At 38.3% G+C, this 27,994-nt stretch overlaps 1 protein-coding gene across 1 annotated transcript; it reads left to right on the top strand.

The window, feature by feature from the left end:
* The first annotated feature begins 3,358 nt into the window (after window positions 1–3,358).
* On the top strand, window positions 3,359–27,994 carry LOC150086386 (uncharacterized). The gene is made up of 7 exons (XM_090371296.1): window positions 3,359–3,399; window positions 12,734–12,942; window positions 17,108–17,169; window positions 22,600–22,710; window positions 22,866–22,958; window positions 27,694–27,723; window positions 27,892–27,994. Exons 1-6 carry the CDS (start codon window positions 3,359–3,361, stop codon window positions 27,715–27,717), a joined length of 540 nt encoding a protein of 179 aa, XP_090227422.1. The 3' UTR covers window positions 27,718–27,723; window positions 27,892–27,994.

The following is a 27,994-nucleotide window of genomic DNA, read 5'->3' as shown; positions in this document are numbered from 1 at the left end:
GAAAGCTACAGCAACAAGATCTAGAAAAATTAAGCAGCGTACTGAGAAATACAGTTGAAGTTTAACATTGACATGTGAAAGGTACTGCAAATGGATGGCAGTAATCGTTTTCATATTCTACTACACTCGGTAGTAGAATATATAAACGATTTGGGGATGGGTGTATTTGAGTAGTCAGATTTGAAATTCGCCGAGCAGTGCAAACTTGCTGCCAGGCCAGCTCACGGGTTTTATCAATTATATACAGGAATTTTGCTAGCAGAGATAAGGAGATGATTGTCCCATCGTACAAAGCAATGGTTAGTTGGCATCTGGAGTATTGCATACAGGTTCAGAGGCCTCATTATTCGAAGGATGTAGATCTGAATGAAAGGATGCAATGAAGGGTAGCGAGATTGATGAAAAGGGACGAGTGGTTGGTATTTCCAAGAAAGGCTTCAGTTTTGAAAATTGCATCGTTTGGATACTAGGCACCTGCGAGGTAGTAGTAGTAGTAGTAGTAGTGGTGGTGGCACGTGATGCAAGAAAGCAAGTGTATGAGCTTATGCAGCATCAGCCAAAAAAAAAAAAAAAAAAATCACACCATTCCCTCCAAATGCCTGTCCAGTTCCTCCTTAAATTTATTTAAATTATCAACTTCCACAACGACAGATGGAAGTTTGTTCCAGCAATTAACCACCCGCTGGCTAAAGGCAAATTTCCGCACATCTATTCTACATCTGTCCTTTCTTAATTTGAACTTATGTCCCCGTAGGTTCGTAATCTGAACAAGTGGAAGGATCCCATCAGAATTCAGCGTGCTCAACCCATTCAAGGCCTTATAGACCTCAATCAGATCACCGCTTTTGCCTAGTCTCCAGCCACTGCAATTTGCAGAACTTAAGCCTCTCTTGGTAAGAGGATCCCTTCATTCCCCTCACCAATCGTGTTGCTCTTCTCTGTACACGCTCAAGCAAATCTACATCCTTCCTAAAATGAGGCCTCCAGACCTGTACGCAGTACTCAAGGCGTGGCCTGACCATTGCCTTATACAGAGAGACAATCACCTCCTTTTCCCTGCGAGCAAAATTCCTATATATCATTGACAAAACCCCATGACCTGCCCTAGCAGCCTGTCTGCATTGCTCAGAAAACTTCATATCTGACTGCACAATTACTCCCAGATCTTTTTCATTTTCTACCACCTTAAGTGTAGTACCACACAGTTTGTACGTTTCTCTGTGGTTACTTCTACCCATATGCAGTACTTTGCATTTGTCAAGGTTAAACTTCAGTTGCCACTTCTTAGCCCATCTGCCCAAATTATCTAGATCCTGTTGCAGTAGCACACTGCCATTACTGTCATTAACAACCCTGCCAACCTTTGTGTCATCTGCAAACTTCGACATTAAGCCTGATATACCTTCATCAATATCATTGATAAATACACAAAACAACAGTGGACCCAACACCGAACCCTGTGGGACTCCACTAATAACATTAGTCCACGAGGAGCAGCAACCATTGATTACCACCCTCTGTCTTCTCCCACTTAACCAACCTTTTATCCATTGTAGCAACTTACCCTTAATACCATTCTGCTCCAATTTGTACAGTAGTCTTCCATGCGCAACAGTGTCAAAAGCTTTCCTGAAATCCAAGTATATGATATCAAAATTATTTTTTGCATCCAGTTCCTTTGTGACCACATCATAATAACCAATCAAATTTGTCAGACAAGACTTTCCCTTAACAAACCCATGCTGTGTCTGAATTTTTGCTGCAGTCTTGTCTAGATGATCCTGCAATGCATCTTTAACCAGTGACTCCATTATTTTACCCGGAACAGAAGTTAAACTAACTGTTCGGATTGAGGTGATCGGATTGAGGCGTTTAAGGCTTTGCACAGTTCAGCATGCTCAATGCTGATGGGCTTGAAAGTTCATAATAGTATCTGGTAGGTTTTCAGAACCTACCGAGTGCAATTATGAAAGAAGAAAGAATTGATGTATATCATTCTTAGTTAGGGTAAAGAAAAATGCAGGAGAAAGCTTGAAATATTACAAATTATTCCAATTAATACTTGGCATTTTAACAATTCCTGATAGCAATGCTGAGCATAAGATATTCAGCGATGTGAGAAAAACAGAAATTGTGTTCAGTGCTTTAACCATCACTTTGATGCAACATTTCTGAAGATACTGCAAGCAGTCATAATCAGTTGACTTCAAACAGACAATTCAAAGAGAAATACAGAGACAGAAAAATTCCATGTAAGCTAAGCTGTGAAAACATAGTGGATTGCTAAAAATTCATATGGCTGTATTAGAATATAAAATGTGTAGAGCGCCAGTGAAATTTAATTTATAATGGTGTGGACTTTAAGTAACCTCCTTTTTTGAGATAAAGCTCCTGTTTTCCTCCTTCTTACATTACCCAATTTCCAGCTTTCGAGAATCAACATTTGCTCGGTGCGAAAGAATAACTTAGTGCGGCCCTGCGCCCTAGAACAGCAGGGAGAATCCCAGGCCATTAATGACTTTACCACACATTAATTCTACCACCCTTTATTAATCTAGACCATCTTGGTTCTATTCTTAACGTAATCGACACACCATCAGTTGTATATCATGTGAACAATTCGCCTAAGTTAAAAATATTTCTACAAGAACGTGGTTATTCTGTTTATTTGGAAATATTATTAAATTAATGATATGACTAATGTTGAAAGATATTATTCTTCTTTCTTTCAGAACTGTGGCGTCGAATTACGTTAATAGCAGGTGAGATACAGATTTAGAGATTTTTCTTTTTTTCTCTATTTCCTCTTTAAAAGTTTAATTAATCATATTTGATGAGGTGGCTAAAAATTTCCTCTCAAGTGAGATTAAATAATTGCAAACATATATACTCAGAATAATTAAATTTTGTATTTTCGTTCCCTTTATAGATGCTTAGTACTGCAGCTGTATTCCATATGCCGGTTGTTGAAGACCCCATGGACAACATCTAATATACAACAATCAATTTCTGCTTTATTCCACTGTATTCCAATAAAAGCACTTGATTTTAATGTTTATATGTGATTATCACTATGTAATAAAACCATACAAATGAAGCTATTGGTGCATTATTAACAAAAGGCAATTAAGGCTATGAAGCGTAATCATGCCTGTAAATTGCATGTATTCTGTGATTTTTCTGTTTACTGGAACCTAGGTTTCCGGGAGGACCTTGCGTGAGACCGACTGACTCAGCCAAGTTGGTAAAAAAGGGCTCATAAAATTCTTCTCATTATTGCGGGGTTCAAACTCAGGTCTTTTCCACTCGGTGTGAGGAGGAAGGTTATTACACCAACTGTGCTAAGCACAAGGGCACCATGGTGGTGATCCGGAGCTGGATCGGTAACCTGAGCCTATGGTAAGCTCATTTAGCCAATACGCAGATTAATACAGTGATTTCATGAAGGAGAGGGCTGCTGAGACCCATATTTCCGCTGCATGTAATATTTTTTTATTTATTTTATTAAGTTGTCCCAACCAACCTTTGGCAACCGCGCCAAACAATAATACAGTTTACATTTTCGTACACAGATATTAAGATACAATTTAGAATATCAGACAAAATGCAGAGTGTGATAGAATGTCATACAAAATGGACATCCTGGATTGATACAACTTACAATTTAGAATATCATATAAATTCAAACAGTACATTGTTCCAGATCAAGCTACCGCCAGGTATAGAACGAAGTTACATCTCATCCTACTCTTGCTCTGTTATCTTTCATTCAATTTTATTTTCTTCCAGTTATAGATTTCACCGTCTTGTTGCTCATTTTATACTAAAACTCTTTTTTTTGAAAAATTCGTTACACAAATTCTTTAAATGGCACGAAATCTTCCTTTGTTTTAATCATTTGAACTTTAGAACATCTACTCATATTGTTGTTCATATTTAGAGTACTACATTTCAACTCAATCCATAAGTCCATATACTGTTCACAATCGTATAAAACACTTCTTTGTTTCCACCTCTCCTCAAACACATTTTGTTCTCTGAACTGCTACAAACTTATTCAATTTTCAAAGAAAGATCCATGACTAGTCACGAGAAACAAACTATGCAAGACTGCTTGGATCCATTTAAAACTTCTGTTCTTTTTATTTTTACGTTGCAAGAACATCCAAAAACGTATCCGGACTCCTGGGCACATTACAACCGCTGATTCCTCCCCACCCCAGGACCTGCCCTGGATAATCACTCTCCTTAACAGGGAAACTTTACCTTTAACTACTCCCTGACATGTTTGAGCAAAATTTATCTTTGGAAAATTACATCCAAAACATAAATATATTCATGCGTAAAAATTTTATTAATTTGCGGTATTATGGTATACCAATCTGGGTGAACAAAAATTGTAAACAGATGAATGCAAATATAGCTGTAAACGTAAAAAGATAAATGTAAACAGGCATAAGTTTAAAAAAAAAATTTAATTTAAATCGGGAATTGTGCAGTATTCTTCTCAATCGATTTCGAATTTCATACTCCGTTGCAAAATGTTGCAAAACCTCAAATATATCGATTTGAACAATGGCTTCCCTGGCTTACTTCTGGAATAAATAAATAAATAATAATAATAAAAAACCTTCCCGAAAGTCACGCAAGCGAATCTACATTTCCAAAAGTGGCAGTGACAGCTGAAGAAGATAGTGGAACCATCTGGTGTTGCTACTAAAAACTAACACTACCACTGGGTTATGCCGAAGTCATTATTATTATTATTATTATTGCTGTTATAATATTTCTCCCTGATTGGGGGTTCCACCTCGTGACGGGTATTGCTACCATGTAAACAGGGTGGTTGTTGTTGTTATGAGGTGTGATACTGTTGATCGAGGAACTCTTTGACTATCCTACAGGTGTTCAGGATTGCGATTTTCTCGAGTTCCTCTATCTTCCTTATGGCCTGCTGCTGTGTCTTCCCCAAAATAATCCTTCAGGTTAGCAATCGCTGTTTTCTGTTGCTCAACGAGGTCTATCAGGCCACAGGCGCCCGCGTAGCCAGGTGGGCAGGAGCAGCAGTGCGTAGAACACGCTTCTTGATTGGATCAGGGTTCGAGCCCGTGACCACCAAATACGGAGGATGCAGAAAGTTCAAGGAATGACCACCGCATATCCCCGGAGCAATATGGCCTTCGTTGCTAATGCTCCTAAAATCCAAATAACAAACAACTATCAGGCTCTTCCTCATTCTTTCCGGGCAATTGTCAGTCTCTCCAATCAACTACCCGCTGGGTGGTGTTGGCGGTCTTTGGTCATCATTGTCCTCGTTTTTCTCATGATATCCTCTAGCTCGGTGTTAGTGCAATCTATGATCCCCGAAGAAGTATGTTAGCACTGGGACTGCATAGGTGTTTATTGGTTTAACTATGTTCCCTCCGTTCAGCAGTCTAAGTTTCTGATTGTATTTTTCGGTCAGGTAGACATTGATTTTCTTGTGCTGTAATTTCTCAGCCTGCATCATCCCCAAGTATTCGTGGGTCACTTCCTCTGCCATTGCTTCGACCTCTTTACGAGTCTGCAGCTGGTAGTTTCGGTTGACTAATTTTCCCTGGTGCAGTGCGTGGGTCTTGCCTTTGTCTAGACCAAATTCCATCCTAATATCATTGCTGAATTCTTCTGTGATCCAGAATAGTTAGCATTAACATTAGTAGAGGCATTTGATGCAAGAAAGCAAGCTTATGCAGCATCAGCCAAAAAAAAACCCCACTTCCACTTCACCCCTCTGTTCGTTCAAAATACCTGTCCAGCTGAGCCTTAAACTTATTTAGGCTATCAACCACCACTACAAGGGATGGAAGTCTGTTCCACCAACCAACCACCCGCTGGCTAAAGGCAAATTTCCGCACATCTATCCTACACTTGTCTTTTCTCAATTTGAATTTATGCCCTCTCAAATGATTATTCTGAGCAAGTGGAAGAATTCCATCAGCATTGAGCATGCTCAAACCATTCAAGGCTTTATACACCTCAATCATATGCAATTTACTTCCATAATGTACTGCGCAATATGGCCTAAGTTGCTGAATGTGCCTAAAATCATACAACCAAGCTGCACATTCCATTCACGTCAGTATATTCCAGGGGATTGATATAAAATACACAACGAATAAGTGCAATAAAAATGCTTAATGGTTAATGAAAATTAATGTGAAGTTTAAGACGGCAAATAATGTCTGATAGAGCCCTGGCGGTTATTGTACAATATATTCAATTTAATAATCAAGACCAATGTCTGCCTTCATGTTCTTCGTAATTTGAGATACACTCATTAGCCAAAAAATTAGAAACCTCTATTCAGTACCTAGTAGGGCCATCTTCTGCTCGAATTACAGACCATATAAGTCGTGGCATGGATTCCACGAGATGTCTGAGCGAATCTAGCTCCAGATTTGACCATCTTTCCATCAGAATATGTCAGCTGCTGTATTGTAGTCGGTAGAGAATGACGAATCCGAACAACCCTTTCCAGCATAACTTAGCCATTCTGAATTGGATTCAGAACTGGAGAATTGCATGACTGGGTAGATCTTGGAAACTTTGGAAATGTTCTCAAGCCATTTAGATATCATTTTTGTGCGGTGGATAGTTCAGTTGTTTCTTTAAAAGGATCCATCACAATCTGGGTAAACATGAAGCAATGCAAAGTGGTTTTAGCCATATAAGAGAGAAAGATATTCATTGGTAATGCGAACTTCTAATAGTATGAGCCGAATAGTCCGTACCAACAGAACATGCCATGATACTATCTCCAGACCAGGGGCGGATTTAGGCATGGTCTTTATGGGCTGCAGTCCAGGGCCCCGTTTAATCAAAGGGCCCCCATTCGTGGTCAAAAAAAAAATAAAAACAATTTAAATTAAAAATTTAAGAAAAAATAAATTATACAAAATTTTTTCGTACCTAGATAAAGTTTAAATCGTTGGTTTGCGACATTATTAGATTTGAATGAAATATCAAATATCAATGTTTTAAATGACAGTAAATACGGCTCTGTCTTCTATCGCCTCTGTCGGTAAAATCAAAATATACTTTGTCATTTGTCACTTGAAAATGACAATGTAAAATGTAAAATCTTACAAATTTAAAATAAAAATAATTGTTTTGCTAGAAGTAATGTTAAAGTTTGAAGAACCCTAGATTTAGTGATGGGACAGTTTAAGCGTGAGAATTGAGAATAGTAGCAAAGGGGTAAACAAGTAATTCAAACAATATGAGAGAGCAAACAGGGACAGTAGGACTAAGTAAAGGGGTGCCATTTGAGAACAGGAGTGATGGGGTTGCTTATGGAAGAACAATAAGACGTGAAGCGGGATTATGCGAGGCGCCTCCTTTGATCTATGACACCATTGGAGCCAAAACAGGAAATGAGTGGACGTCCAGTGTTCGCGTCAAATTAAAAACGGCGTCAGGCTGACTGATTTTTGGGTTTTGGGATACTTTTAGAGAGAAAGGTGTGAAACGAACATGAGTGTTTTTGGAGGTTGCTGGTGGACATGAAAGGCCTTGTATATGAAATTAGGAAGCTTGTATGTAATTGTAAGAACCCATTCTTACAACTATCTATAATAATAATTTTATATCTCTTGGAAAATTATTAATGTTTAAATCGGACGGCTTTCGGCAAATTGCTTGTGCTCACTCTCTCTATTCGTTTTGGTAGAGAGCGGATCAGCGTAGCTACATGGGAGCTGTTCGAAATGCAACTATACAATAGGAGTGCCAGTTGTAAACAGAGCGGGGGGGGCTGCACTAGGGTAGTAAGGGACAAAGAATCGCCCATTCCCCCAAGAAAGGGTTCGGACTTCAAAAAAAAAAAAAAAGGAAAAAGGGAGGACCCGAGATATTAGAGTACACCGCGTTTGGGTAGCATACAAAGAATAAACGGGCCGACACGGAGAGCGCTCTTAAAAATTTCAAGGGTGGTCACTTAAAATAAGGCCTGACGAAAGAAGTAAGTGGACGTGGATGGCCCGAAGAAAAAGTTCTGGAAATTTCTAAGCGCACTGGAAGTCCTCGCTACAAAGAAAGGGGTCTCGACCTACCAGTCGTGGGTCGAGACAATGGAATGTGAAATGCCAAATGAGAAATAAGATGAAGATGGTAAAATAGTAAATGATTGGTCGAGAAAAAAGGGGAGAGAGATGAACAAAAAGGTGATGCAGAGAGAAAAGAGGGTTGTCCCCAGAGAAAAAAAAGTTCGGAGAGAATCACGGAGGAGGGAGCTAGAAAGACTGTTGGGGAGTGAGAATGGTATTAGAAGTGAAAGGTTTGTCAACGGAGAGTTGGGGGGTAATGGCAGTTTAGTGGGTAGTGATAACCAAGAGGGGGGGAGTGATTGAGAAAAGAGTGAGATCGAGCTTCTCACGGATGGTGGAGCAGCAGCCCTGGAGAAAAGTCCTTGTGCGCGGGAGGAACCGCCAGAGAGCAGCGTAAGAAAATGCTTCTAGTGGGTCAGTAGAGGCCAAGCCTAGAGAGACAACTGCAGAACAGGACCCGAAACAGAAATCTTACCCAGGAAAAGGGAGAAGAGTGCAAGTAAGTTGGTTTAGAAAATTTTGCTAACAGGAACGGTATCGTAAGGGATTAAACGGGAAAAGAAATGAACAGGACAGTTGAAGGGGGATTGTAACAAAATTGAACACTATACTGTAAGAGATGGAATTGGAGAACAGTAGTAGATAGAGTGTGAGGGTTACTTATCTGTTATTAGAAGTATCTGTAAAACATAAAGAGATGTATGAGAAGTGAGAAATTTGATAACATGAACTGTTAAACTGTGTTAATGAGGTGAATTGTACTCTGTAGATTTATGTTCTAGAGTGTACAGAAGTGGAATGGGAAATTAATTGAATTCTGCTATATACTATAGATACATACATACATAACAAAAAGTAAAAGGATTGTTGGAGGTTATGCCCTTTGTAAGGGAGAAAAGTAAGGGATGGAAACCATTTTATGCATAGTAATGACAGAATTGTGAAAAAGGTTGATACAAGGTATATTTAAATGTGTGTAAATAAATTTTGTATAAAACGTTGAAATAAATCTTGTTATGTTACTATCTTGTGCTTCGTCTTTGTCGAGAGGCACCACAGCATTACTACAAATAACAAGAATTGTCCAGACAAGGGAAGCTAAAAGAAATAAAATTCCTCAGTACTTGGATCTTCTGATTTAAATTAATAGAGAAAGAGAATTAATGGAGTTAAATTACTAAGCAGTAGATAGCTTAGGCATATCCAACAACGAGAACTGCAACCAAAGCCTTTCACTTTGTACTTATCAAAAACAGTTTATGAACAAATAATAGAGATTATGGGAAAACAAGCAATAAAAAGAACTAATAGCTGAAATAAATAGCGATGATGCAAAGAACTACTCAATTGTGAAAAAAATGCAGAAGAGTTACTCTTTAAATGTCTTTAATATATTAAAAATACTTACATCATATAACTCCTAGAAGGTTTTATTTATTTTATTTTTAAGAATATTATTTTTGTTTTTGGTTTTTTTCTTAGTCTTTATTCTTGACCTGAGAATTTGTTGTTTCGTTTTTTTGTTTGTTACTAAAAGTAATATCTAACACATTTTATTTTTTATTTATGCTTGATGTTTGTTATGTATACAAAACCTTTTTTCATTATAACTGTATATAAAAGTTTGTATATCCAAGTGCATCAAATAAAATAAAAAAGTTCTTCAATGTCTGTTGCCTATAATTATTCCTATTTAAAAAACGGGTGAAAAAAACAGTTTTTCGACAAAATGGCGAATGAATCGCCACAACTAACACAAATTTGGGTTAATTGGGTAGGCCCCCAAACAGTGTTACTCCAGGGTCCCCAAAGTTAACGGTCCGCCCCTGCTCCAGACGCTTGAATGGTGAACACGAGATAGCCTGGAACACTTTCACCCTACCATTAGTGGAAAAAAAAAAAAAAAGTATAAATCCAGACCGATCAGACCAGATTATCTTTTCCTGCTGTTCCACAGTCCAGTTCTTGGAGCTGGAAACACAATCACCCCAGTGGAATCTTTCGATTGTTTAGAGAAAGAAAGAAGTCGCTTTCGTATATACACACGACTACTAAATTCCAGATTCTTAAACTAACTTCTCATAGTTCGGTTGGAGGTCTTTCTTTCCATAAATTGAATGTTTTCAATCATTGCTGCACATTGGATCTTCTATGCTGAGCATGATTATCTTAAAAATTCCTGCGGTCTCGTTCTTGGAGTACCGACTTTCCGCCTCATTTCTTCCTTTTAGACCTGCATTTTCTCTTTTCATCTTCCACCAATTGTATACTTTTGAGATGGTTGCTTTCACCATACCAGTGATTGCTTTGTTTTCTCAATAGTAGCTCCCGCTACACGTGCTCCAACAATAACACCTTTCGGAAAATCAGAAACAATATTTGTCTTTCCCATGACTACATTCACTAAGAAGCATCAGAAAAGCGCACAGTACTTATATGATTCCAAAGAACGTTTTATTCTACCATGTGGTAACTTACATTTGCATAATGTACATTTAATAATCCGTTAAAACCAATTGTTGTTCACAAAGGTTTACAAAATGTTAGTGCACAAATTGTAAATTGTTCACATAAACTACGACTGACACTGTATCTTCATGATCTTTGCGATTTTAAACAGTTTACAGATTTTAGCAAAATTATAATGTGATGATGTTGGCACACATTTTACAGTATTAGTAAGGCGGGGGTAGCCCGAGAAACCACACCACAGTATACCTCCTACAGTGGGCATCAGCCCTCAGCCTTCCAAGTTCAATTTTAATTTTTAGTATGCCTTTAACTAATTCGAGTCCTAGCTGGTATAAACTATCTGCCATCCACAGTCTGTTAAGCATGATACTGATATTGCACCATCTTGATGTTATTGCTCGCGTCCAGGCTACAGATAGTTTTTTGAAAATCATCCAGAGAGAGAATGTGAGACACATCGCTTTCTAGATGACTTGCAGAACACCATTGTGGCAGTAAACATCGTGTTGAATGGATGTGGAAAGTTTCTAAAAATTTTTCGAGATTCCCTTGACTTTTTAAAGGCATATGAACAAGATTCTTAAACCCTAAGTGACGGATGCTAAAATTTGTTACACATCCTAAATTTTTTTTATCTAGCACCCAACTAGCAAACAAATGTCTTTAAAATGTAGATCCTTCTGATGGAGTGACAATTTGGCATATGTAGTATGCTTTAAGGAACCACAACAACATAACAACAAAAAGTGTCATATTTGGGCCAACCGAGAACCAACTCATCTTCCATGTGTAATATGCCCATAAATTCTATGTGTTTTCTGGGTGATTTGCCTGTTTTTATGGACGAAATACTCGAGTTTGTGGGGGAAAAACTTGCTATCCACGCCTGAGACCTACTACCTCATCCCGGAGTGAAAAAAGTCCATAAAAGTTTCTCGCGTCATTGACGACATTTGACCTCGGACTTTTCTACTCGGTGTGAGGAGGACGGTGATTTAACCACTGTGCTACTTGCGTAGACTGGTTTAAGGAACAAATTGATCAACGAACCGTTTGTAACAGCAGACCTCTTATGCACTAAGATCTGCTTTTCACAAAAATTATTTCATATAAGGATTACCCGAGGAAACAAACTCATCCACGTAATCCGTCTGTAAATTGCATTCATTCTCTGGTCAGTTTTCCTTTTTTGCGGGGACTAAAAAATCGGATTTCAGGGATATAAAAACCTCCATAAAAGTTTCGAGTATCATTGATAGGATTCGAACTGGAAACGGTCCAGCACTTTTGGAGAATATGGCGATTATAATCACTGGGTTCCCTTCGAAGACAGGTCTGTTCTTACCCGAGTGGTATATTTCCAGAAGGCTAAATTATCAGCCTTGTACACAGCATACAAACTCCTTGAGAATGGTGGTTGTCAGCCTCTTAATCAATGCCTGAATTATGCAGGACCCTCAGTTTTGAGCAGCCATGGCCTCGTGATTATAATTCATAAAAAAGAGGGTTATTTCTTTTCAAATAATATTATTCAGTCATATAATAATATTCTTGCATTAAAGAATTTATAGAACTCCATCAGGTACTCATTCTTCTTGATATCTTCGATTTTGTATTCTAACTTAACTTTTGGACTCCACTATGTATATTAAGTCCACTATTTATATTGAATAGTTGATATTGATGTATATCGATAATAACATGGAGAAATATATTCATATATTTGCAATTGCAAAATTCTTTCTCTGTTTTTCGCTGAATACCAATTAGTGCAATGTAAACGGAATATTTCAAAAACCTTTTGTACCTTTAAATGATGAAATAAAAAAAAAATTTGCATCTGTAAGCTGGTTTTAGACGCATCAGCAGTTTAAGACATATTGCCTCGTATATAACTTGTCTATAAATTGAGTGTGTTCTGTAGTCGATTTGCTGTTTGCTGGGCGTAAAATCTGAGTTTCCCGGACGGAAAAACAATGCTAACCACGCCTGAGACCGACTAACTCTGCCAAGTTGTGAAAGAAACCCATAAAAATTCCTTGCGTCATTGATGGGATTTGAACTCAGAATTTTTCCATCCGGTGTCGGGAGGACTGTGTTTATGCCAACTGTTCTACTCACGACGGCAATTTGCATTTGTATTAACTTTGAAAAAGGCTTTTGTCATTCTAATACAGGATTTCAGGAATACGTCCATCCCCTTTGACGTCAACGGAAGTGAAGACTTATGCAGATATAACAGTCACCTTCCAGAACATTTCACATATTAGATTTGAGGAATTTTTGTTAATGATGAAGTACTTTATTTTCATAGCGATCCTCACAGCAACTGCCCTGGGCTACATTAACGATGACAGATTTAACAATTCGCTGAACAAGGAATGTGGTGAGCTTGAATTTATTATTTTTGTTTTAAGTTATTCCTGCATATAGCTGCTCGCATTAAGAAAACAAGAGAGATCAAATCAAAAGGCTGATGCAGATTAGGTGATGATCAGATTATGACAATGTACCCAAATAACTTTAGATTATTGGATATTTTGTTCAGTGTTTACTGATGTTTTCAGCTGTATTTGTTTGGGAAAGAAGGATTGATAGTTAATTTTTATTTTAATAGGGTTGGTGGAATGAATACAAAATAACTGAGTAAAGACGGCGATTAGTATTAGATGGCATTTATTTATATAAACTAATGGAATATTTCATATCAGTACAAGATAACCAAAGCTTAGATACAATAATAAAATTAACATTAAAAGTTTATAATCCCTCACAATTATTTTATTATGTGTATTAATCTACACATAAGAAGATCAAGTATAACTACAACCAACACCTAAATGCTTCACGAACATTTTTCTTTCTAACGTTTTCTGTTTGAAAATAAAAACTTAAATTTGAACTCTGTGTGCGTTTATTACGAGTGCCCTCACGGCTAGCAAGTGGATAAAATTTCTGCTTTGTTCTGTCGTTTGAATAAAGTACGAAAAGAATCTTGGAAGGGATTTCCTTTTTTTTTTTAAAATGCGGTGGCCATGTTAATCAGTTTTGTCGTGATTGCATAGATTTGCCTCCGGTACACTCAGTTTTGAGAGATGAAACTTGTAAAACAAGCATTCTGACCATTACAATTACAGCAAACTCTTTAAAATCCGCCACCCTAGGGAGGTGTTGGACTTAAAAATATAAATAGTAAGCATAACTAGTAAGCTGAACTTATTTATATAGGTGAATATTTATAAGGACTATCTTCTCCTTCCACCTTTTTGTGGACAACAGGACTTAAACTGCATGGATAATGTAATGGTTTTAAGTTCAACAGCAGAAGATACTTGCCTTTGTAAACGAGGTTTCCGGGTATTCCACTACTTTCAACGGATAGCTTTAGCTATATTACAACATTGAAAAGTGATTTAGCATACCCTACGGCAGCCCAAGTTGAACAAATTCTTTACAACCGTTTTCTCTGTGTATTGTCGCTAGAAACCATCTGCTATCTAGTGGAAGACCATCTGTGTATTATCTTTAGCAACCACCTATCATATAGTGGAAGACCATCTATGTATTGTCACTAGATGATCATCTGCGATCTAGTGGAAAATCACTTAGTCCTGAAACGGTCTGTCATTTTTTAAAGAAATGGGCAGTTAGCCTTTTGAAGTGGCCATCTTTTTGGAAGTAGTGGAACACTTGAGCAACTTCGTTCCGCTGTGAGTATTAAGACCATTGCATTATCTCCGTAGTTGAAATGTTGTTGGCTGTAAAAACAGTCTAGAGGAGAAATAGTCCTGCAAGCATCTTATAAAGAGAATGTCACTCTTTCTGCAAGATTTCTTAGACAATATTTGGTGATTTTAAAACGTTGACTTTTAAGAATGAGCCGGAATTTAAATTATCTTCACTATCTTGAATAATTACCTGATCATTTGCAAATAACAGTGTATTAAGCCTATTCTTTGTATTTAAATGTATTAATTTCTTCTTCCCATTTACATATCATATCCTAGATATATATGTTAAACAGCGTTGGTGACAAGCTAAATCCCTGTCTAACTGCTTGATTTATTATAATTTCTTCTGTTAATTTATTACCTGTATCTATTACAATTTTTGTTCCTTGATATAAACTCTGTATTATTTTTGTAAGATGCTTTGGGTATCCTTTATTACTCAATATGTCCCATAGTAATAATCTATAATTATTCATAATCTTCATAATCTATAAATGCTAAATGCGTTTCTAAACTAAACTTTTTCGTTTTTCTATTATTTGTTTTAATATAAATGTGTTATCTGTACATGATCTTCCTTTTCTGAATCCTGCCTTTGGAAGAATCTTCCAATTCTTCCTTCGTTATTGGATCTACGTCACCAACTGGGTCTAATTGTATCTCTTCTGTTTGATATGTTGGGTCTTTCCACAATTCTTCATAATGTTTTTTCCATTGGTCTTCCTTTATTATATTTATTCTTGAAGTGTCTTTCTCTGTGCTATTCAAGTGTTTCATCATTTTATATGCCAAATTTTGTCTTCCATGAACATCATGTTCTATTGTGCTTAAAAATCTATGCCATGATTCTGCTTTAGCCTTCCTTATTATACCTTTAGTTTTATAGTGTTCTTGTTTATATATTTCTTAATTTTCACTTGTCCTGTTTTGTATATATTTAAGATTTGTTTATCTTGTGCTGCTTTAGCTATTTCTTCATTTCATATCTTTACCCCCCCCCTCTTCTTATAGTTTTTCCTGAATTGTCCTAGTGTCTCTTTTGAATTATATTTCGTACATTATTCCATTCTTCTTTTATTTGTTCTCTTTCCGATGTTTTACTTATTTCTTCTTTAATCCTTTTTTCATATAAATTTTGTATACTTTCTTCTTGAAGTAGATATACTTTATAACCCAACTCCGCCTTCCCCCCTGTTTAATAGCTTTTCTCTTCTTCCATTTAGCCCATAACTCTATTATTCTATTATTGATTGTGTACCTCTTGTCGACCACGTATATTTATGTATATCACCTTTTCTAAAAAATGTACTTGTTAATCTTTAAATTATTAAATGTTGCAAAATCTCTCAATTTATATCCATTTCTATTTACTTTATTTTCTCCATAACATCCCATGATATTTTTTATTGGCTTATTCCCTACCCGAGCATTATAATCTCCCAAAATAACTACATGGTATTTTTTTTATATTCTTATCTAGTTCTGTTTATAACTCTAAATAAAATTTATCTGTTTCTTCCTCTTTTCCATCTTCTGGAGCATAAATTCCAATTATACACAAATAACCTCTGTCGAATTTATATCTTACTGTTATAATTCTTTTATTTATAAATGTGTAGCTCTGTATTTTGGTTTTCCATTTCCCATCTATTAATATTGCTACCCCTCCACTAGCTCTTTCCTTTTGATCTACTCCACTGTATATCATTGTATAAGAGTCATATCTTTCGTAACTTTTAATTTTTTTCTTTGTTTCTGTTATTACTGCTATATTTGCTTTCTTCTGTTTTAAATGCTTAAGTAGTTCGACTTCCTTATGTCCTAATCCTCATCTTATGTTCCATGTTGTAATATTTAAAATGTCCGTTATTCCTTTTCGTTTCCTTTTTCCAGTCCAAGTCGCATCCCTTTGTCCGTCCGGTTTTCCTCTTTGAGCTTTATGAGTTTTTATTTTTTATTTTTTACATGGGGCGGGAACCAGCCTCCTGCACAACCCCCAACCTGGAGGACCAGTATGTTACTCTTCGTCTGATCCCTACCCTTTCACCTGTCTGGCTAGGGTAGCCCTACTGGTAGTCTAGCTACCGCCAGCATAGCTCTCTGGTTCATCAGGATACTCAAGCCTCCTCACTGCAACAATGTGGTTCCTCAATTTGAATTTATGTCCCTCAGGTTCGCAATCCCATTGAGTTTTTCAAGCCATTCAGGTCTTTATACACCTCAATCAGATCACCTCGCAGGTGCCTAAACTCCAGACGCTGCAATTTTCAGAACTTAAGCCTTTCTTGTAAGAGCAACCCTTTGTTCCATTCACTAATCTTGTTGCCCTTCTGTACTCGTTCCAGCAACTCTACATCCTAGAATGAGGCCTCCAGACCTGTGTGTGCAGTACTCAAGGTGTGGCCTGACCATCGCCTTATACAAATGGGTAATCATCTGCTTAGCAAAATTCCTGAATATCATTGACAAAACCTTATGAGCTGTTCTGGCAGACTGCCTACACTTCTCGAAAAACTTCATATCTGACTGCACAATAACCCCCAGGTCAGTTCTGAATAGCAGTGTTTTGTCACAGCGAGTTGAAAGAGCAATCACAGGTTCAATCGGAGCTGATGTGCTTGGAATTCTGGACGCTTGCTATAAGATTACACAGAACAGTATTAAATTTTGATATCCCTACAAGTTATTAATCGGTGTTCTTATTTTTCGAGTTTTTGTATCTCTAATGTATTTTTTTATATATTTATATTTTTCATTTCTTAGTTAATTAAAAATAAAAATTCATTCAATATCCAAGAATTAATGAATTTCTTTTAATAGGTTTAGCGAATCGCACAGAATTCTTTACTTGTCTCTACCAAACTGAAAATATGGGACCAGAAGTAAGCAGACATTAGTTTATAAATAAATAATACATAATTATTAAAATTAAATTTAATTAACAAATAATACATAATTAGTAATCTTTCTATACATTAAAATAATTTCCTCCTGGTGATATTAATTCAGCCAATGGGAGAATAGGGATGCAGGTTACGTGTAATACGTAACAAATACGTAACAGAAGCTTGTTTTACTGTGGTAAAACAAGCTTCTGTTTAAGCGTGGTCATACTAGATAAAACTCGTGTACGCGCTTTGTTTATGTAGCATGATACGCGGTGCCATCCTTGATTTCTATATATACCCTACACTGAGTGATCACTGAAATATGACCACCCTTATGAAAAGTGAATGCGACCCGTTTATCACGTGAGGTACGAGAGTGCGGAGTTAGTCGACCTACGTATCATAGATAAGGTGTCAGTGGTTCAGTAGGCAGTAAAATTCCGAATGTGATAGGTAAAAGGAAGGATTTATTGGACTTTGATAAAGGACAGATTGTGGATGCTCGACGAGCTGGTGCCTCTATTACCCGAACGATTGACCTAGTGGGGTGTTCGAGAGCCGCCGTAGTTAATGTGTACCACGCCTGGCGTCAAAATGGTCAAACAATGACCCGACGGCAAAACTGCAAAGGTCAGCGAAAGATTGATGTTAAAGGTGAGCGCCGTCCGACGACACGTACAGGAGAACAGGCTCAGCACTGTTGAAGAATTGACTACCCAATACAACACGGGCCAACCTGGAACAATATCTGGATTGAACATGCGTCGCACGCTCGCACGTATGGGCTATACCAGCAGACGACCCCTACGGCATCCTCTCCTGACCAACATCCATCGGCGTAAAACACTAGCCTGGTCCAAAGAGCATGCAAGTTGGACGTTGGCAGACTGGAAGAAGGTGTGCTGTTCGGATGAGTCACGTTATTTACTCCACACCGTGGATGGTTGTGTATGGATTTGGCGTCAACAACATGAGGCTTTTCATTCAGCATGCATGGTATCAAAAGTGCAGGCCGGTGGATGCGGTTGTATAGTGTGGGGCACGTTTCACTGGCAGGAACCTGTACCCCTGGTGCATGGAACAACGTAGCAGTGGTCTCCGCTATCGTCAACTGCTTGCTTACTGTGTACACCCTGCTATGTTACACTTTTTCCCGAATGGCGATTGTGTCTTCCAAAATGACAGTGTGCCGAGCCATCGATACCGATTGGCCTCCGAAATCCGCCCATATCAATCCCAGCACTTGTGTGACACTATGGAAAAACATATTAGGCGTCTGGATACAGCAATCACCTGCATACCTGCATTGCTGGCTGCATTACACAGAGCTTGGTTGGCCATATCTCCTGAACGCTTCCGACATCTTGTTCAATCAATGCCACGTTGGATAGCTGCTGTACTGAGAGCAAAAGGAGGACCTACGAAGTATTAGGTAGGTGGTCATAATTCAGTAATCACTCCGTGTATTTCATGTTTGTTACTTCAATTATAAAAATATTTCGTTTATTGCCGTTGTAGTTATTGTAGTAGAGTTTTAGGAGCATCAGCGACTAAGGCCTTATTGCTCCGGTCTTTAAATTGTGTGTTATTTGGTGGATTTTCTGTTTGCTGGACGGAAAAGCCAAGTTCCTGGGAGAGTAAACCATGCTACTATCGCCTGAGACCGACTAACTCTGCCACGTTGTGAAACAGGCCCATAAAAATTCTTCCGGTCATCGCCGTGTCTCGAACTCAGATCTTTTCCACCTGCTGTGGGGAGGACGGCGGTTTTTTTTATTATTATTAAAATCAGTTTATTTCCCAAGAAATCTTGGGTCACCCCGGGACGGCTCTGTGCCAGAAGGGTGTGAATATTTACAGACTAAGGTGCGAGGAACGCATATACAATTAACAACTGTACATGCGTGCTCGACCAGAGATATTTACAGGATTAAATATACAATAATGTACAAAATATACAGTAATATACAAAATATATGATTGCATGAAGACAAAAAGTCTTTGTCAAATACAAATAGGCAAGTTAAAAAAAAAAAAAAAAAACAGTCTGTCCAGGAGCAGGTGAGTATTATAACTTCATAATCTGGTAGCAGTTCTTGAGGATTTCCTTCCTGTACGGCTTGTCTTCACAGAACCTACCAGGATGGATCCTAAATTTATTAAAGATCCGAAGACAATTGGCTGGAAACATGTTCCTCAGGGAATCGATGTTTGACAGCGTAAGACGTAGAGGGAGACAGGAGTCAGGGTGCTCCCCTCTTGCCCTCCTAGGGCTAGAGATTAATGTGGATACCGATGGAGCATCAATTCGCCTCGTTATAAGCCGTGCGAGCGTGAGGACATTTTTTGTCGTGATGATATGTCTCCAGGGAGTGGTGCCCAGATTTGCTTGTAGGATAGATCTGGAGATAGTTAGGGGGGGGCCTACCGCCCTGTTCATCCATCTAAGCAACCAGTACTCTAAACTGAGATACTTCTGAAGGTATGAGGCAGGGGCAGATGACCAAATTTCTGAAGCATAGAGAGGAATCGGCGTAATACACCTCAGGATGTGCCGAACAAGCAGTGCTGGCTGATGCACACCAACGAGCCCTTGACGCACTGCCCAAAGAGCAGCGTACGTCTTCTGCTTCATCCTGGCAAAGTGAGGCTGAAATGTGAGCCCAACGTCCCAGGTGAGGCCAAGATCAGTATGAGAGGTCACCTTTTGCACCGGTTCCCCACTAACAAAGATTTGGATATCATTTTTGACTTTCTTCTTTGTTATCGTCAGTTGTGCTGATTTGGAAGGGCTCAGATGCAGCCCTATTGTGGCAAGATATCTTTCCAAGCTCAATATCTGCCTACAAGCTTGTTGGTTGGTATCTTGAATCTGATGATTATGGTCTGAGCTCACGTAGAACTTCAGATCGTCGGCATAAGACACAAAGTTCGGATTCTGAGCAAGGAAAGGCTCCAAAACTGCTGCAAACAGGATAGCTGACAGTACGCTTCCTTGTGGGATGCCTCTTGAGACGTCAATAGTTACTTGCAAGTCATTGTGGGTCACAGACAGATGTCTAGGGAGTAGAATAGATTTCAAAATTTGAAGTAAGGTATCCGTCTGGCCGAAGTAGTGTTTCAGAATGGTAAAAAGAGCTGGGAGGTGTATTCTGTCATAAGCCGATTTTATGTCGAGGAACATGATATCAATCTGTGATTTGTTGTTGAGGGTGCGCTGAATTCTGAAGAGGGTATCAAGAAGATTGGTAGTTGTCGATCTCCTTTGTAGAACGGTATGCAGGTACTCGGGCCTGTGTGCAAAGCAATGCCGGGCAATTGTTGGCTGGATTACTTTTTCGAAAATTTTGAGTAAACAACAACTGATGGATATTGGTCGCAGGTCTTTAGGAGATTTGGGTTTCTTGATCTTTGGAATGGGCTTAACATGGTAGGTTTTCCAAATTGAAGGAACTATTCCGGATTGCAGGATTTGTCTGAAAAGGTGAAGGAGAAGGTCGATTATATATGGGCTGCAAATTTTGATAATAAAGAGTGGGAAACCATTCGGACCTACAGTAGCTTTGTTGGGTAGTTTATTGATGACATCAATTAGGGTCTCTCTAGTTATTTCTATTTCAGACAAGTGTGCCCTAGGTAGCCAGTCCTCCTGAGAGAGAAAGGAATCAGAGTCAGGAAAATCTGCCTGCTGTAACCTGAACTGTGCCCATTCCTGGACAAGATTTTTGTCAATGGCTAGATGATGATGATGATGCGAAAGGATCCTTCTACCACTCCTCAACCTATTGAGAACAGCTTGGTTAAGGACCAGCCTTTTCTTTTTCAAGAAGCAAGCTCTTTCTTTCTTAAAGATGGAATGGTCTGAGGGAAGTTGAGTTTTCTGCCATTTCCGGTTCTGAGGCCTTCTGCTTCTTGATGAAAGCCATCTTAGTTTCCTTATTGAAATCTCGATTCGACCTGTTACCAATCCTGGTGATTCTGGCTGCACCACGTAGTGCAATTAACTTCAGTTTTTCGGACAGGAGCATAACGGCATCCGCCAATGGCTCAGAATAGAGACGCCCCCAGTCACACCCAATCAAGCATTGAAGAATGATCTCTGGCTTCAGATATTTGGTAAAGAAGGCTATCCTAGGCAATTCAGCAGAGTACTCGTCAGGTAACCCAAGGGAATTGCTCTGTAAGGATAGTTTACATGCAATTGGCGAGTGATCAGATTGGAATCGAAAGTTGCTAGGTAGGAATTTGATATCTTGTAAGTTGTGGAAGATTAGGTCCAGCGCTTGACACGCTCTAGTTGGTTGCGTCACTAACCGTGTAAGGTTGAAGGCCCGAAGAGTGGCCTCAAGGCCCTCAAGGGCATTCCCATGCCTGGGCAGTGGCAAGTTAAAATCACCTGCTACAACAGTTGGAATTTTAGGCACTAAGTTGGTTGCTAACCACGTGAGCAGCTCCGCTCTAGAGTCTTCATTGTGGTCCGGAGGAAGGTAGACTAGGCAGCATTGGATTTGAAGAAGAGGACTCCTCAGTGTCAGACAGACTGCCTCAAAGTTGTTAGACTGGCTCACTCGTGTCCTTATTGGCTGGAAGCGATCGTTGAACAGGATTTCAACACCTCCGCCTCGCCCGTTAATCCTGTGATTCCCGATGTGTTTGTAAGGGGTGTTAAAATGGGTAAGATCAAGCTGCTATCCGCCGCTAACCATGTTTCTGTAAGGCAAATGACATCAAACCCATTAAGCAATAGGAGAGTCTGGAGACAATGAAGCTTGTTTTTTAGGCTGCGTACATTCTGCATAAACCAAAGAATCTCTCCTTCGTGTGAACCTGGTAGGAAGTCATCCTTTTGTAGCTATGGCTGTTTATCTCGCCTGGATCCGCTGTAAGCGATCGATCTGCTCCTCTCTTGGAACGGCTTTATAAGGGTGCCTACCGGCCAGCAGCTAGAATACAAGACGATATGCTTTGCATTCGCAGGGCAGGAGATGATAAAGGAAGAATAGGTCGGGTGTCTAGTTTTGATAGCTTTTGCATCTAAGTTGATCCCATGTTCTTGGGCAAAGAGTGCCCTGATACTTTCTGTTTTTCTTGCTGGTCGCAGTCTGGAAACAAAAATTCTTTCTCGGGTCTGGACAGCTGAAATATTATATATCTCCTCAAGTCTCTGAGACAGAGGGACAGAGGCAGGTTCAGTTCAGTAGGAACCGACATATTAGTTTTACCAACTGTACTACGCAGGACGGCTCATTTATTGCTTCATGTAAATATTTTATTATACCTCTAGCATTCCCATCCTAAACACTTCAAGAGTGAATGTAGATGAAAAATATTTATTCGGTTTTTCAACAACCTGAATACGATCATTACTAGTTAAACAACTCATATATTGTGGATTCATGTGGTTCATAATTTTCTTTCTTCTAGTTCAGAGCGAATTGGATAAAATGTGCCAATTTGTTTACTGGTGCAACTCTCTCTACTGATGAGGACATCGAAAATGATAGGTGCAAAGATTATCCAGCTCTTGCTTCTCAGGTAAGATAATTGAAAACTTACTTTTCTTTTATTGTCTTTCTGTTGAATCATGAAAGTAATCCATGGTTGAAAGAAATGTTAGATACGTTCTCTTATGAAATATTAATTCCTATGCGAATTTTAATGTTCTATATTTATAAAATGTTTTTAATTAGCCTTTGCAGGTCACCAAAGACTGCATGAACATTTTGTTTACCTGTGTTGGCGACTTGAACACTTACTACGACATGATTGTCCGTTCTTACAAGGTAAGCTTTACATTTTGCGAAATTTTTTAAAATCAGTTGTGTTCAAAATCTTTGTGCAAAAAACGTATTAATATTAAAAATGGTTAGTTTATGCAAGGAAATAGACTTTTAATTTTGAATCTTCCATGAAAATTTGATTTCCCAATTTCGCTTTGAATTTAATCGACTCTCTGCCTCTGCCATTTGGCAAGTAATTTGTTCCATTGATCAACAACACGCTACCAAAAGGCAAACTGCGTGAAATGTATCCTTCCGTTTCTAAGATTTCGTTTTTCCGATCCTTGCTTTTTGTCTCTTGTTGTGAAGCAAGGATCGTAAGGTTGTTTGCCTCCAATAAGAGGATGTGAAGGATGTGAAGGTTGTTTGCCTGCAATGAGAGGCAAACAACCTTCACATATTTCGCTCACATCCTTCAGGATCTTATACTGTATAACTCATTCCAATTTCTCCTAAGATAAGTTGCCCAGTTTTGTACCCAGCTGTTCTTCATATAGTTATCGATAAGTTACACTCACCAACCTGGTCTCCGAACCCATTCTAGAAGCTCTATGTCTTTTGTTAGGTGCAGCCTTCATCTTCAATATTCCAAATGCAATCTGATCATAATCTTATTCATAGGGAAAATGATGTCATTCATGGATGAAGATAAGTAATTTATTATCCAAATGATAATACCTGTTAATGTGATCCGAGCGTGGATTCTCTTCGTCCGGTTGAGAAAGACTGGAATGGAAGGAGTGGGCTGACTGGTATAGTCAATGGGAGGTTGTTTCATTACGATGGTTCCTAGGTTAGGGGAGAGGGGGAACGACCGGTTTTTGAGAGTATATCCGTGGATATTTTTATACTCTTTAATCTGTTATGCATTTTTAGATATAAAAATGCATAACAGATTAAAGAGACTTTTAATTTTAATTATTGCGTGTTGTACTGCTATTAAAATTAAGTTAAATTTAATTATAATGTCCATTATTATAATAATGATAATTATTATTATTTGTTAATTAATTACTTGTTAAATGTAAGTTAAAACTTTAAAACTGAATTTTAAATTTTGATTGGGACCCACTGGATTTTCTTTTCTTTTTTAAGAGGTTTGGGATGTTCCATTTTCTGAGAACTTCTTCAAGATATCTGTATGGAATAGGTCGTAATAAGTGTCATGGAAGTTGATTCCTTGCTTCTTGTTGATTGTCGAACTTTAGAAGCGTTTTATGAAGTAAGCTTCTTTTAAAGGACCGGTAGAACCTTCCAAAGAAGCCTACAATGTGTATAGAAATGAAAACAGGTCAGGAGGCGGGGAAAACAAGTTTTACTTTTAGTTAAAAAGCACATAAAATCTAAGGCAGTGCATCCAGCCGACTTGAGTGGCCAGTGGAACATTGAGTCAGTTTGGTGTGACGTAAGCACGGGGGAATGAAAATGAGAGTCACAGTGTATTTACTGGCCTAATGACTCTGATGAGTACAGTGAGAAATAGAGTAGGCCAGTAAATCAGAATGTCTTATAATGGTGGATTTTGACTTTCCACGTATTGACCGGAACTTGTGGGATGGTCATGCGGACACTATAGATTTTCGTGGATTTATTGGATGATTGCTTTTTTTTTTTTTTTTTTTTTTTTGGACTAGGATGCTAGAGAGGCAAGAAGAGAAAGCAGTACTCGATGTGGTTATCAACAGCGATTAGTCATGTATTGTGAATCTGCAGGTGAAAGACCCACTGGTTGCAGTGATCATAATATAGTGATGTGGGATTTACTTGAAGACTTTACATAATTTCTGTCAAGGATGAAGGCAATGGCTTTTGTTTTCTCAAGGGTAACTACATTGGGACCAACTGGTGATGTCAACAGCACATTCTGAATGGGAAGCAATCATGGAAGTAATCGTTTGATATCAACTAAGAAATGCTGTTCAAAGCTTACACCTAAATGGAATGTCGATGGTTTTACTGTTGATAATCCTGCTCAGGTTGTTAACAAACTGAATGAGTAAATCGTATCTACATTCATACATGAGGAATGCTTTAGGAAAGAGGATACCAGAAGTTTATCAAATTCACAGGGAATTGAATAATTTTGTGATAAATGAGAGGAAAGGAGAAGATCAATTGTTGAAGCTAAACATAAAAAAGGCGCGTGGGGTGGATGGAGTCTCTCCAATTATATTAGGGGGAGATAGCAATGGACAGCACATCATTATCCATAATCATGAGATCATATTCGGATTCAAGGTCTCTATGGACTATATGCGCAAATGTATCTCCAATTCACACAGAGGGATCAAAAGGTGACAAGAGCAATTACAGTCATGTTAATTTAACTTCAATTCAAGAGAACATACTGGAGTCAGAATAAAAGGACTAATGCAGGACCACCTACACTGGAATGCAGTCACAGCATGGTTTTATTAAATTATATACTGTACTTGGACATCGGGAAAGCTCTTGATACTGTTGCACATAAACGACTGCTCTGTAAATTGGATCAGTTTGGCATTAAGGAAAAGTTACTGTTATGGATGGTTGAGTCGGGGAAGACAGAAAGTGGTAATTAATGGACATTGCTCTCTGTGGACTAATGTTATTAGTGGATTTTCACCCCCGGATTCGGTGCTGGCCCATTGTTGATTTCTTTATTAATGATATTAATGAAGGTACCATGATTAATGTTTAAGGTTGCAGGTGATTAATTTTTGTAGATCATCTGCAGTTCATCAGGGTTTTTTTAGATGATTTTGTAAATGATTACCTACAAAGGCTGGTAGGGTGGTTAATGACAGAATGAAGAAAAGCTACAGCAACAAGATCTAGAAATATTAAGCAGCCTACTGAGAAATACAGTTGACGTTTAACATTGACATGTGAAAGGTACTGCAAATGGGTGGCAGTAATCGTTTTCACCACACTCGTTAGTAGAATATAAAAACGATTTGGGAATGGGGGATATTTGAGCAGTCAGATTTGAAATTCGCCGAGTACTGCAAACATGCTGCCAGGCCAGCTCATGGGTTTTGTCAATTATATACAGGAATTTTACTAGCAGGGATAAGGAAGTAATTGTCCCATCGTACAAAGTAATGGTTAGTTGGCATCTTTAGTATTGCATACGGGTTCAGAGGCCTCATTATTCGAAAGATGTAGATCTGAATGAAAGCAGGCAGTGAAGGGTAACGAGATTGATAAAAAGGGACGAGTGGTTGCTATTACCAAGAAAGGCTTCAGTTTTGAGAATTGCATCGTTGGGAGAGTAGGCACCTGGGAGGTGATCGGATTGAGGCGTTTAAGGCTTTTGCAAATTACAGAGTCTGGAGACTAGGCACCAGCGAGGTGATCTGATAGAGGTGTATAAGGCTTTGAATGGTTTGAGCATGCTCAATGCCAATGGGATTCTTCATCTTGCTCAGAATAATCAGCTCAGAGGGCATAAATTCAAATTGAGGAAGGACGGATGTCGGATAGATATGCGGAAATTTGCCTTTGGCCAGCGGGTGGTTGGTAGGTGGAACCGACTTCCATCACTCGTTGTTGAAGTTGATAGCCTAAACAAATTTAAGGCTCAACTGGACAGGTATTTCGAGCGAACGGAGGGGTGAAATGGGAGTGGTGTGGTTTTTTTTTTTTTTTTTTTTTTGGCTGATGCTGAATAAGCTTGCTTTCTTGCATCATATGCCTCTACTAATGCTAATGCTAATGCTAATGCTAAAAAGGCTTTACACAGTTCAGCATGCTCAATGCTGATGGGCTTGAAAGTTCATAATAGTATCTGGTAGGTTCTCGGAACCTACCGAGTGCTATTATGAAAGAAGAAAGAATTGATGTATCTCATCCTTGGTTAAAGTAAAGAAAAATGCACGAGAAAGCTTGAAATATTACAAATTATTCCAATTAATACTTGGCATTTTAACAATTCCTGATAGCAATGCTGAGCATAAGATATTCAGCGATGTGAGAAAAACAGAAATTGTGTTCAGTAATATAACCATCACTTTGACACAACATTGCTGAAGATACTGCGAGCAGTCATAATCAGTTGACATCAGACAATTCAAAGAGAAATACAGAGACATTTTTTTTTTTCCATTTATTTGTACACACAATTCTTTACATTTTATATACAAGAACTTACAGAGAAGATATATATACAATTTTATATACAATAGCATTATCATTCTCATTATACCTATATATATACTTTATTATATATGAACACTTGTGTGTGTGTGTGTGTGTGTGTTTTTTACCTGTATCAAGGGTGGCTCCTAGGCCTTAGCCCATCTCCACCTTGCACGTCCATATGGCTGTATTAGAATATAAAATGTGTACAGCGCCAGTGAAATTTAATTTGTAATGGTGTGGACTTTAAGTAACCTCCTTTTTTTGAGATAAAGCTCCTGTTTTCCTCCTTTTTACATTACCCGATTTCTAGCTTTCGAGAGTCAACGTTGGCTTGGGGCGAAAGAATAACTTAGCACGGCCCTGCGCCCAAGAAAGCAGGGAGAATCCCAGGCCATTAATGGGTTTACCACACATTAATTCTACCACACATTATTAATCTAGACCATCGTGGTTCTAATCTTAACGTAATCGACACACCATCAGTTGTATACCATGTGAACAATTCGCCTAAGTTAAAAAATATTTCTACAAGAACGTGGTTATTCTGTTTATTTGGAAATATTATTAAATTAATGATATGACTGATGTTGAAAGATATTATTCTTCTTTCTTTCAGAAATGTGGCATCGAATTACGTTAATAGCAGGTGAGATACAGATTTAGTGATTTTTCTTTTTTTCTCTATTTCCTGTTTAAAAGTTTAATTAATCATGTTTGATGAGGTGGCTAAAAATTTCCTCTCAAGTGAGATTAAATAATTGCAAACATACATACTCAGAATAATTAAATTTTGTACTTTCTTTCCCTTTTATAGATGCTTGGTACTGCAGCTGTATTCCAGATGCCGGTTGTTGAAGACCCCATGGACAACATCTAATATACAACAATCAATTTCTGCTTTATTCCACTGTATTCCA

Source organism: Mastigoproctus giganteus, chromosome 4, assembly GCF_048544385.1.
Source record: "Mastigoproctus giganteus isolate SK-2022 chromosome 4, ASM4854438v1, whole genome shotgun sequence".
Classification (NCBI taxonomy): domain Eukaryota; kingdom Metazoa; phylum Arthropoda; class Arachnida; order Uropygi; family Thelyphonidae; genus Mastigoproctus; species Mastigoproctus giganteus.
This window is presented reverse-complemented; position numbering and strand designations above follow the sequence as displayed.

Excerpts from the sequence above, each read along its gene's own strand:
- LOC150086386 (XM_090371296.1), top strand. The coding sequence starts at position 3,359 with ATGGTGGTGATCCGGAGCTGGATCGGTAACCTGAGCCTATG. Across the intron at positions 3,400-12,733 it reads ATCGGTAACCTGAGCCTATG|GATTTCAGGAATACGTCCAT; the intron begins GTAAGCTCATTT and ends ATTCTAATACAG. Across the intron at positions 22,711-22,865 it reads ATCCAGCTCTTGCTTCTCAG|CCTTTGCAGGTCACCAAAGA; the intron begins GTAAGATAATTG and ends GTTTTTAATTAG.